Source organism: Argiope bruennichi, chromosome 10 (genome assembly GCF_947563725.1).
Source record: "Argiope bruennichi chromosome 10, qqArgBrue1.1, whole genome shotgun sequence".
Classification (NCBI taxonomy): Eukaryota; Metazoa; Arthropoda; class Arachnida; order Araneae; family Araneidae; genus Argiope; species Argiope bruennichi.
In genome coordinates this window covers 22,484,121-22,497,945 of record NC_079160.1, presented here as the reverse complement: position 1 = coordinate 22,497,945, position 13,825 = coordinate 22,484,121, and the positions used below count along the sequence as shown (strand labels likewise).

The 13,825-nt window shown below is 30.0% G+C and overlaps 1 protein-coding gene across 1 annotated transcript in view; it reads right to left on the bottom strand.

Moving 5' to 3' along the window:
- The window catches only part of LOC129988114 (zinc finger protein GLI4-like), a 106,290-nt gene that overhangs the window by 69,066 nt on the left and 23,399 nt on the right, over nt 1-13,825 (bottom strand). The window contains exon 2 of the mRNA XM_056096245.1: nt 6,130-6,223. Within this exon, the coding sequence (XP_055952220.1) occupies nt 6,130-6,145 (16 nt within the window). The 5' untranslated portion in view covers nt 6,146-6,223. The remainder of the gene's footprint in view (nt 1-6,129; nt 6,224-13,825) is intronic.

Here is a 13,825-nt window from a genome sequence, read left to right as displayed (position 1 = left end):
TTTTTGCAGGTAAATGATATATTTTGGCAAGATATAATTTTTAACACCGATTTAAAGAAGTAGTAAATTTACCAAATGAACTTGTAAACAAGTAATATGACCATGCGAAACTGACGACAACCCCAAATACCTTTGCGAAACGGAATGAGCGTTTAAATGGAAAATGGGAAAATTAATGGACCAAAAAGAAGAAAAGTGTGAATCGAGAGAGTTCACCCTCACCACATGGAAAGCCATGCTAGTTCCTCCTAATGAGGGGAAGAAGGGGTCCTTCTGCAAAAGGAGGGTCCATTTCCCTCCTGGAGGAAACAGGATACTATGTTTGGCTGGAGCTGTCAGCAACTTGCAGCAGGAAACGACGAAATTTATGAATCACCAAGATGGCGAACGCGGTCACCTCCAGGAAAAAATAATTCCAAATTAGTGGAAGGATGTCGTGAACTTGGAAGATGGTTTCTTCAAGGTTCAACTAGGACACTGGAAGGCTTTTGAGCATGGATTTATCAAGATAAGCAGTCTGAGAAGCAAGGAAGGGGGAGTGATGTGCAGAAAACACTTAGAAAGGCTTAAAAAAATTTCGCATTACTGAAATATTGTAATTATTACGGTAACGGTATCTTCGGGTAATTCACTATTTATCGCACACACAAAAGGCAGAACATTCTTAGAAAGGCATAAGAAAATTTCGTATTACTGAAATATGTTTTAATAATGGAAACAAGGATTCAAAATATTAAAAAGGAATTCGAGACGTTTAGGTAAAAGGAAAAGCGATTAGAAGAAAGAGAGGGCACGAATGAAAAAGAATTACATTAAAAGTCATCTGAAGTCCAATAATTCCAACCTGTTTTAAAAGGGGGAGGGGAGAAAATGTTAAAATTAGAAAAATAATATAAACAGCATGATAAGAATAGTAGAAACGGTTCTTTATCTTTCAATATTCACAGTTTTCTGTGCTTCAAGTTCGTTAAATACATATTCATAAATTAAAGAAGTTTTTTTCTATATCCGATTTCTTTTTTACTTAAAACATGAGTTTTATCTATCCGCCAGAATTTCCATACATCTGAATGAACCCGAAGTCTATTTAATTCGTATAGATAAAATGCTGCCTTAATTAAAAATGCCCGACACCTTAACAGAAAGATTTATAGAATATAATGCTAAGCAATAATTATTTAATAGTTTCCCAAATATGCTAAATTTAGCTGTTTATATTATCTTTAATCAATATAATGTAAAAATGTAAAGCACTTAAAATATGTAGATCATAAAAATTCAAAAATACACAAGTCATAGCTTTCAATATTGAAACGGCAGTTATTAATATGGATTTTGGTTTCATTTAGACTGTAACGGACATTCAGAAAGCTAAATATCTTCGAGAAATTCATTATTTATCACACATACACAAATTAAAAATTCGTAAATAAAAATTAGATAAGTGTAAAGTCCTTTCTTTCCATTAGCATTTCAATTCTGTTCTTCTTAATAAGGTCTTACTTTTAACATCTTTTTTTAACATTAAGAAAACTGCCTTTTTTCAATGAAATTTTAATACTCTTAGGGAAATATTTGTTATTTTTACAAATTTCAACGCTATATACTTTAACAGATTTTCAATAATAGAATAATTTTGTCAAAATTCTGTAACTACACTTTCTTAAAAAAATAAATATAATTATAATAAAATGATTAAATATTTTGAGGCTGGACATATTAAGAATATATAAAAAAGATTGAAAATAAGTAATCGAATATTTTTGGAAAACAATGTCAACCAGGAATTCAACATTTGAAGTAAAAAAAAAACAAAACATAAGCTCAAATTTCTTTTAATTATTCTTTTAAAAAAACGAAACTACAAAGAGATTCGAATTATAATTTAATATCAACGAATTAAATGCTAAATTACTTTTAAAATTTGCTATTTCATCATAATACAACAAAATTTTCATCAAACACCTCAAAGACTCATCAAGGTTCTTGAACCTTATTTAAATAAAATAAAAAAAAAAAACAATATGCAAGGACCGATATTTAAAAAGAAAACGAAATTATAAAAAAAGGCTAAACTTAAGAAGAAAGAATAATAATAGTAATAACAAATTCAAGAACCAAACAATGTGTTTTTGAATTTGCATGAAATTTTGCTTATAGAAATGTTAAGATTGTTTTTAGAAATATGAAATGCAAAACACACGCTGTGTGAAACTACAACAATGATGGTAGTGCCGAGAAAAAAAAAGAGTTGTTTTCTAAGATTCTTAACCCATAATGACATCAAATGATAGGCGAATCTAAGTTCCGACTAAATATCTTTGTGAAGTTCCCGAAAAATATAGAAGGGACGAAAAGAGATCATCTAGTCACGGTTCAACAATTCCTCTAAAGCCTCCCCTTTTTTAAGAGTTATTTGACGGAAAAAAATAAAACAATACTTACACAACGAAGAATCATTCTTTCATAACATATTCAAGTTAAAATAAACGATATTGATTTTTTTGGTCTTCGCAAATGTGTATACAGTTTTGATTCAAAATGAGAATAATTTTTTCGATGGAGGTGTTTTCAACAAGAATGCATAGTTTTTTTTTTTTTTAATATACTATATAAAAAAAATGCTGTCTTTCACCTTAAAAGTTGAAAGCGAAAATATTGCTCAAATTTTCTAGAGAATTATACATACCTATCCTATAATTAGAAATGAAATGCGCCCTTTACAGAGAAATACCTTTTTGAAAAAGAAGAATGTGGATATCTTTTCTTTGATGTGTGACTAGCCAATAAAAAAAGAATATCCTAGCAATGTTGCTTTATCATTAAATCATAAGCTATTTAATAACAAAATGCAATTTTTTAGTATTATAACAAATACAAACAGAATAAAATAATTTAACTGCATATTGAGACTGAAATTGAATATTGCAATTTTTCAATGAATCTAATAAAATAAAAAAGAATTTAATTTGTCCTTGAATATCAAAATTCTTAAAAAGATTTATTGATAATATGAATAAAAAGATGTTAATGCGGATGTACCTTAATTATTCTACAAGAATACCGTTATTAAAAATATCCTTTTAGTGAAAAACAACTCAGGTTACAATATGTATAAAGATACAAACAGAAGCACTAACTGATAACAAGATTGCTGTTTGTACGAGCATAAGAATTATGGAAAGAGTATCATAATATTCAATAACTTCCATATAAGTACAATTTTATGACACAGAATGCAGAACGTATGTTGTTGAAAATTAAATTCTGTTCAAGCGCATCTGTTTCTTTTTCAAATACATTACAACATTCAAGACGTTTTTTAAAGGGGAATTATGAAACAAGTAATGTAATTTCGATTCAGTGCCTTTGTTTTTTATTTATTTATTTTACTTTTTTTATTTATTTATTTTTAAAATTTAAAAAAAATTATGAGTTCGAACAATCTAGAATTTTGAAAACATTTTCTAGAAAGAATGATATTGACATCAGAAAAAGTCAATCAAGAATGCTTAACAAGCAATACCACATCTTTGAAGCTTTCAAGTTTTGCAAGAAGAATGAAAACAGCATTTTTTTCTCACCCAATAATGAAATAATAATAATAATCTATACTTATAATAAAGCTCAATGTGTGTGTGTGTGTGTGTGTTGGCGCTCTACAGGCCAGACCGTTTGACATACAGCTACCAAATTTGGTACATGTATACCTTGGAGGTTGGGAATGTGCACCTGGGGTTTCTTTTTTCGAATTTTTTAATTAGAATTTTAATTATTAATTAAAAACTAACTTTCCCGCCAAAAAAATCTTCCATTTTCCCCACCGCCAACTTTTCCGCCAAAAAAATCTTCCATTATCGCCAGCGCCAAACGAGAAAGGCTTCAGCTTTTTTTTCTCCCAACAGTAATGAGGCTAGGGTTAAAATTTTTCGGCGGATTATTTCAATCGGTTCTGTTTATTTTCTTAATGTTTGATGCATTTAAAATTAAACATTGTTAATGAATCAATCTTTCAGATTCATTCTGAAGTGCTTTTGAATTAAAATAAAACAGAATAAAGGAAATTAAAAATTTCTAATCCGCATAGCGTTACCCCAACTGGCGTAGGAAAAAATCACGTATTTGCGTTACGTAACCGGCGAAGAAAATTCCCGCATGCGCATTCTGTTCTGATTGTTGCCATGACAACGTTATCAATGGATGATTTAAATTATTTTTGGGTTAGTTGCATGCTTTTGTAAGTAAATTGTATTTATGTTAGTTATATATTTTTTGTATATGCTTATAGTTTTAAGTACATCGTTTTTTAAGTAGTTTTTTTAAAACCTGTTTTCAACCGTTTATTTTAAGCGATTCGTTTTATTTTCTTAGTGTTTGATGCATTTAAATTTAAACATTGTTAATTAATCGATCTGCTCATAATGAATCTAAGAAAATTTTGTTGACCAACTCTTGAGATATTACATAAATTAAAAAAGATATTCTTTAATGCCCATAAAGTTTAAACGCTGAGTGACTCTATTTTCAGTAATCAGATTATAAAAAAATGCTTTGTTTCAGTAAAAAATATTATTATATTAATTGCAGATAAATTCTTTCCACTTTAATTTAAAGCATAAATTCTACCGGTTTCAACCGTTTATTTTAAACGATTCGTTTTATTTTCTTAATGTTTGATGCATTTAAATTTAAACATTGTTAATTAATCGATTTGCTCATAATGAATCTAAGAAAATTTTGTTGACCAACTCTTGAGATATTACATAAATTTAAAAAGATATTCTTTAGTACCCATAAAGTTTAAACGCTGAGGGACTCTATTTTCAGTAATCAGATTATAAAAAAATGCTTTGTTTCAGTAAAAAATATTATTATATTAATTGAAGATAAATTCTTTCCACTTTAATTTAAAGCATAAATTCTACGGGTACTAGCAGAAAATGAGAGAGATACATCTTACGTTATGACTGAAGGCCTTTATAATATTATGAATGAATTATATGATAATCAAAATTTGAAGTTTTAAAATATTTTGATGAAGAAGCTATTAAAGTAGAAATTGCATAAAATATTCAATTATTAAAATTTTAACGAACATTAAGATTGGCGAACCGGCTGGTCGCCAAAGGCGGCTAGTAAATAAATAAAATTAAAAAAAAAAAAAACCATCTCAGAAGAATATGATATGATATTGAGTGTTTCATATCACTCTTTTTTTTCATTTTATTTATTTATTTATTATGGAAAGAGTATTATAATATTCATATAACTCTTATAGTTCTTATAGTAACTTCCATATAAGTACAATTTTATGACATAGAACGCGGAATATTTGCTGTTAAAAACTAAATTCTGTTAAAATGCATCTATTTCTTTTCCAAATACATTACAACGATATTCAAAAAAGATTTTTTTTTAAACAGGCATTGCGCCACAAGTTGATTAATTTCTTAGTAAAAAGAGTTATTAGTCGGATCTATTTTGTAGAATGAATGATATTGATATTAAAAAATAAATCAAGAATGCTTAACATATAACCATATATTTCTAACCTCCAAGTTTTGCAAAAAGAATTTAAAAAAATACACAACAAATAATGAAAAAAAAAAATTAATAACATCTCATACGAATACGAGATTGAGAGTTTCATATTAGATATGAAAAATAAATAAATATATATATATATTCGTTTTTCTTTCATCGCAAAACTTGGAAAATTGAGACAACTGATACTATTTGTCAAGTGACGATATTTATTTTCAAATGACATTTCATTCATTTTGTTTTCCTCTACATATATCAGATATTCCAAATCACTGCATTTGCAATAATAAATATTGTTTTTATGAAATTTTATAGTTCGAATTATATAAATTTACTTAATTTCGGAAAAAGATGTAAAGAAAGACTTTAAATCGCGGAACATTATGCTTAAAATAATTAATTTGTTATTTATTTATATTGAAAACAATCTAAACAATTCTTTAACTTCAAAAAATTCAGAAGATAAAACTTTAGAGGCGAATTTCAAAACAATTCTTCAACAGTTGAAATTTCTATATTCAAGGAAGAATATTCCCTAACTCTGCCATTTATGAAAAAATTCATAATATTTGAAATGAGACTCACCAAAATGAGGGTCCATTGGATGGTGTTAAGTTGTCGTCATTTTCACTCCTCTTGTGGAACAAATGAAGGCTATCCACATTGCATATCATGGCCCCTAAAAATAAGACAATCATTAAGAAAATAAAATATCAAATGTATATTTTACTTTTTTATATAAGAAATACAGAGGAAGAATCACAATCATCAAAAATCGGAACACGAGATTTTAACGATCTCTTCATTTCAAATCACCCTGAGTTCGAAAAACAATTTATTGACAATATGTTTGTCTATTAGTGAATACGATAACTCAACAACGTTTTGAACTAGATGGCTGAAATTTAGTATATCAGCTTTCGACCAAATTTCTAGATATTTTTCAGATTTTGAACGAATTAAATTCACAGAAGTCTATATGTCTAGCTGTTCCGAGTACAGATGAATTAGATAACACCAAAAATAAATAAAATTTGGTACACAGGTTTAACATCTGAAACATAGATTCTTATCAAATTTTGAACCTTATCAAATTTACCATATTCGTCAAACGGTTGACCGTCTGTCAGTCTGTACTTTCAATACGCGTAAACCCAATAACTCATAAACACAAGGACTTAAAATCAATGAAATTCGGCATGCTATCTTGTAACTGCAACTGCAGTTTTGGGTCAAAGTTTGGAGTCAATTGGTTGGCAAAAAGACATAGAAAATACATATTCTCGCGACATACTCAATAAAAATGTTGATTCATGCCAAAAACCTACATTTCTTAACTGTCGTTCACCAATATCATGCAAGGAATTCGAAGCCTTTACACAATGTCCACAATTTTAGGCGAAGGAAAAGGGATAAGGCCTTTATAGAAGTATGCGAGTAATTTTCAGAAATTACTCCCGCTGGTTAGTAATATGCAATTGCATGAGCTTATTTTTCGAAATAAACACGGAATAGATAAATGCAATGATGACATACTTGTATGTCTTGACAGTTTTTTTATTTAGCTAATCAATTTAATTAATGTTAGAGGAGAAAAAAAGTAAAAAGCATTACAATTTGTAATTATTGAATTTTCATTTAACCCTTTAAAAGGCCATTTTTTTCTAGTCATATTATGTTAAAATATTTTGAGGCTTGAAATTAGAATAAGAAAAGGGATTCATTTAGCTTATTAGATAAATTTAATTTGATTCATTAATTAATTTGGTTCATTAATAATTAAGTAATAAATCAAGACATATTATTTTGATTGAGATAAAGAACTGAAGCATCTAAATTTCTGTCTTTCTAAAAAAATTTGTCAGAACTTATGCCATACTTCCCACGGCCCTAGAAAGGGTTAAAGATTATATGACTCATATTTTTTTAAATATAAACTTTAATAAAAAATTCCATTTGTTTATTGAAAAGCACAATCATTCTAAAACTTAAAGCGTCTCACAATTTTTTTTAATCAGTATTTTTATATCTATTTTGAATTTTAAAATTGTTTAAGTTAGAAATCATTAGCGTATCCATTCACTAATATTATTAAGTTACATATTCGAAATTCTTCATTTTATTTCAAAACTGACAATATCATGAAACTGGTGCATATCACTACTCTAAGTTTCAAAGATTGCCTGCATGAATTCTTCAATGCCTTTCTACAAAAAAAAAAAAAAAAAAAAAACCACTTCGAGAGCAATGCGACACACACTTTCAATAATCTTACCAAAATCTATTGTAAAATAACTATATATATTTACTCATCATTTCAACAATTAAAATGATGAAAAAGAATTATAATGATAAGATTAATATGAAAGATTAATTATAACGATAAATATTTCTTTTAATTACTTGATAAAAATCAAAAGAAAAGTAGAGTAACTCATATCAATTTAGATTAATCACATTAAATTCCTGACGCCGTTAAAACCTGATTTAAATCCCCTTTTTTTTTACGCAATATAATTACTATATAACAAGAGACACACATGGAAAATTCTTCCGAAATATTTTTCGTATATGTAACCAACCATAACCAAACAGCTTTCGCATAGCACAAGGCTTTCTATACTGCATAGCAGCTTTACTGTGATGAGATTTATGCACTACCTTATTATGTATAAGTATACTATACACAATAAGGTAGATAAACATTTTCTTCAAGAGAATGTTAAAAATAAGTTAATACATGCATTAGTAAGAATGGAATGAATAAAATATTTTTCTTACATGTAACCAACCATAATATGCAACATGTAACCAACCAGCTTTTGCATAGCACAAGGCTTTCTATACAGCACAAAAGCTGTACTGTGAAAGATTTATGAATGTTATATACTTAGTATATTATGCACAATAAGATAGATATTTTTCTTGCATTTAACCCACTAATTTTCGAATAGCACAAGGCTTTCTATACGGCACAACAGCTGTTCTAAGAGATTTATAAATGGTATAGAGTATATTATACATAATAAACATTTTCTTCAAGGGAATGTTAAAAATAAGTCTTATAAGCAAATTTTAGTAGGAATGAACAGGCGAATACTTTTCTAAAACAAAGAAAACAAACATTAATGGAAATTTTCTCTTTCGACGCATACATAATGCACGAGGAATGCCAAAAAGTTTGTTTCGTGAGAAAACACGAGACGACACAATAAACAAAGAAGAAATGGAATACGTTTCTGGTTTAACTCTTTCCACTTGAAGAGAACTGCGATCTCCTACACCCACTTCAGAGAGCACTCCAACACTTCTCCAAAAGCCATCAACTTCAACAAGCACTTCTTCATTCAGAAACCGCGTTACGATTCGCAAAAGCAGGTGCAGTCGAAAGAGGCCAGACAAATTAAAATACTTCGACAATCTTCAGAGGCAACTGGACTTAAATATATATATCAAAAGAACCATTTAAACGAATCAAAAATGAAATCGTTGTGATATTTCAATTGGGTGATATTCCAACTGTCAAGAAAAAATAAGTGATGAAAATTAAAGAGTTCTTTAAGCACTTAACAAGCATTAAATAGCAGGACAAATCTGAATATGCTATCATAATAAAGCAATAAGGATGAGATATTTTTAAATATGACAATGTTGAAGGATTCGAAGTAAAAGAAATTTCTTTATTTGTTCTGAGAAAGAAAAGTTGGGGAGAGAGTTGATTGCCAACATTTTGAAAAACTGAAAAGAAAGGAGTAGAAAATATAGCCTTCGCTCATAAATGAGTGGCTGATTTAAATGATTATATACACATATATAAATAGATAGCTTAGATATATAGATGTATCAGAACATAATAGGGTAATAAGACTGTTACATACAGTGAATAAAAAAGAGAACAGAAAAAAAAAGAATAAGCATAAACATTTAAAAGAGAATAAACATTTCCTGAATTAGATATCAAAATACTGAAACGTCCTAGTAAGGGGGGGGGGGATATCGAGAAAATGTGATAATCTTCAGAGCCCTGCTTTGAAAATAATATCTGACAACAGATTGATTTCGTTTCGAATTGCACAGATTTTGCATCATTAAATTAGAATTACTAAGAGTGCACTTTAAATTTAAAAAAAAATGCATTTCAATAATTTTAAGAAAATAATTAAAAAGTCAATATCGGGAAAATGTGATGATTTTCAGAACCTTGCTTTGAAAATAATATTTAACTACATTTCGAATCGCACAGATTTTGTATCCCTAAATTAGAATTACTCAAAGCATGACATTTTGCACTAGTAAGTAAAAAGAAAAAAAAAAAAAAAAGGGCATTCAATAATTTAAAAAAATAAAATTTGTTGAACGTAACACAATTTTTTGTTTTTTGTATTAGCCGTCCAATATAAAAGAATCATGCCAGTGTACACTTAATGAATAATAAACTGATGCACTCTGAGGAGAATCAAGCGACCTGTAGGATACAACAATATTTCAAAAAAATATGCGCAATCAACAAGTTAAAGAAAAACATTGTTGTAAGATATCTAACTGATATGATGAGATCCCATCAAAATTCAGAAAGGAAGAGAGCGAAGTATAAATTAAAATAAATTAAATCAGGAAAAAAAAAATTTTTTTTTTTTAATTCTGCAAAGTATGTCCATAAGAATAATAGGGTTATCAGATCTTCTTGCATTCGCACCTAAGTAATTAACGAAGATGCAGAATTGTTTGAATTATCCACACATTCAAGAAAATTGTGGAAAATATTCAGTCAGTCCAAATAATAGTCCAGATAGATTAGATAAATATACAGATGTATCAAAATGACAGTATAAGACAATAAATAGAAAAGTAAGCAAAAAAATAAAAGATACTTTTTTGATGCATTCGCAATTTATTAAAATATATGTTTTAAAAACACAAAATGAATAAGTAAAAAGACTCAGGGATTTCCCCAATAAACCTAATCTTTTAAGAAGTCCCATGGTGTGAAATCAGGCTAGGTTGATCAGATTTGTCCTAACAAATGTCGAACAGGTCATGTTATGTTGTGAGGTGCATAATTTTGCATAAATATTTTCCCTGGATTATTGAAGGTTTTTTTTTTTTTTTTTTTAATGTTCTGGAATCACAAAACTTGGCAACATGTCACTATATTGTGGTCTTATAATGTATGAATGAACAGCTGTGGATTCTTGAAAGAGCCCTTCTTCAAAATAATAATAAAATTCAAGGACTGTATGGCTTTTCACCCTCTTTTATCTCTCTGAGTCTTTTGCAAATAAGATTGTGTTGCAAGATATTTTCTTTCTGCATTACTTTTTAAAATATAATATATGACGAATATATCAACTCAAGTACTTATAGTTCAAATTTCATGTCATTTGGACAAATAGTACACCTTCCACAGCTCTCTGAGTTTGTGAATTTGAATAATCTTACCCATGGCGCAAAATTGAAGAAAATGAATTCAAACTGTACTAATAATAGAGATGAAAGCGTATGTATGTGGTGGCGCTCTACAGGTTAGAACCTTTGACCTATAGCTACCAAATTTGAGCTACCATATATGCTTTGAAGAGTGGGAATGTGCACATCGAAGCATTAAAAAAAATTAATTAAAAGTTTAATTAATTAGAAATTTAATTAATTAAAAAAGTGAAATTTCCGAGCTATAACTTCTGAAAATATTACAGTAGAAAAATAATTTTACAGCATTTTAAAATTCAAACGATAATCTTTTCAATTATGCCAAAATTTTGGCCATATAATTTTTTAAAAATATTTTATAACAATACATCGCATTGTTGCAGTGAAACAGATCGCATCATTAATAATAATCTTACGATCTAGCATTTTTTCCCCCATTGTTCTGGCGAATATATAATTCCAAATATGCAGATTCGGCTTATTTTTCCAAATTCAACAGATTTTAGTATAAAACATGTTTTTAATAATTTTATTGTTATTTTGTGGTGCTTAAAATTAAGTTCAAAATTTAAAGTGCCTCCATTTTAAAATACTGCTGCTATGATTCAAAGGATGCATGAAAACTACTCCGATGACAAAAGACTACTTTATTCCATCTAAAGGCATTCAGATAAATTTGAATATCCGGAAGACTATGATATCATTGGTAGGAACTACGTTTGAATCCTAAGGGCTATCACTGCCTACTGTATAACCCCTCCTGTAGGAGACACTTCATATCAATGGTAAGGTTAATCAAGCCCACCCATTTCTGTACCCCCCTGGATGACGAGAGCTAACTATCATACAGAAAGCTTCTAATCTCCATTTTAAGACCCCCCCCCCGGATTGAGATGTAGAACGCCTCCCGGGTATAAAGACGCAGATAGAAAGTTATGACAATGTAAAACAGAATGAACAGAAAGATGTAAAGCTTTTGAAGTAATGTAAATTAAACGTCTATCAAAATTTGAAGTTTAAAAAGATTTTGCTCGAAATTGCTTGTGGGAGCAACTGAAAATCTTAACAAATATTAATTCCGGCGAACTAACTGGTACCCCAAAGGCGGCTAATAGTTCAAGAATCTAAAAAAAGAGAAAATCTAATGCTTGTTTATTCAGTAATTAAAGTTGCAACACTTTCAATTATGATAATTTTTCGATAATTCGTTGTCCTTTATCAACAATATTGAAGAATATGAGCGAAAATTCCAAATGCCAGGTATTTCGTAAGCGCATTTGATTGATTAATCTATTATTCATGTAGCCCTACATAGATGGCACAAAATTATTGGCTATATCTGAGCAGAAAATCTAAACCAGAGTTCATTACCAGAAACCAAATTCTTTTTAAGATCCAAACAATTTATAACAAATGTTAAAACTATAATACCGAAATGATAGGGTATGGCAGATGATCTGGATTCTACGCACCATCAAGATGTCAACAGTTAGAAAATAATTAGTAATAGACAGTGGACAACAGGAAAAAACTAACATCATAACGCAATCCTTACACATCCTAGTGTTCAAACACAAGCTAATTATGCATAACATCATCTCCATACTACTGCTTACCAAAGTGTGACGTCCATTTCCCAGCATAGACAGAGGCAATCGACCTGAAATTACTTCACGCGACCCGATTGCTCGCGTTTTTCTACTTTCAACCTCTGTTGGATAAGGGGGCGGTGCAGGCCCTATCACCAACCCTTTACCAGCGCACTCTTTTCCGACTCAATGATTGTCAAGCCGGGCCGGCAGAAAGGATTGAGGGCCCCGACCGATCGTCACGATTCAAAAAGGAAATCGAAAAATCCTTGGGCTTCCCCCTCCTTCCGAAAAATCCATTAAGTCCAATCCTTCGAGTCTCCTACTCTTCTAATGGAACTCGCAGATGGATCTGGGATCCACCCCTAATCGTCGGTGTCACGCCAAGACTAGAAAAGGTCCGTGGGTCCCCCAGTACGCCAAGGGGCCCTAACGATGCCTAAATATACCATTCGCTAGGAGCCCTCCCGTTTTTGAAAAGTTTCCCCCGATTATGATTATTAGAGAGGGAAACACTTTTTCCACTTGATTTTTTTTATTTTCTGGGCCCAGGCCTTTCCCATGGGGATGTAAGTTCGATAATGATTATATTAAAGTCCTAAGAGAGGAACTAATGATGCGCCTAATGAATTATAAATACGGCACAAGGTCCGAGATCATTGTAAGACATGCAAGATCACATTTTCGGCCTGTTGGCGGACATGTTGGTCGTGACGCGACAACATGCTGGGATCGGATGTGGACCGATGAAATCTCTATTAATGTATTTTTGGAATACTTAAATTGAGTTTCTAATGTTGGGTTCATCCACCAGCAATTCGGACGTCTCGTGTCTCTTGTAACACAACCAGTAATGGTAGGGAAAGGATGATCATGTCGATGGACAGAGTTCGATTAATGTTAATTATGATTTGTAATAGAGAAAAAAAATTTGCCATGAAGATATTCCTCTCTCTAATCATCTGTCAATAACAGTTTTCAACCATTTCCACGGCATTTTTTTTATTACACTGTAAATGATACATCTAGTTCATGAAGTTAATCGAATATTTCTAACATGTGTCATACATTTGAGCTTTCGTCCTTGAATGTAAGCAAATTGTACGGATTTCTTTGAACTTGCAATATAAAAATCAAGTTCATTCTCACATTCAGAGAATAAGTGCACTGCTTATGCAAAAACTGCATTCAAAAATTTGCACTTTAGAAATCTTTCTTCACAACATACTGGCAAAGCGATTGCATCTTGCACTTTAGTACTAAAT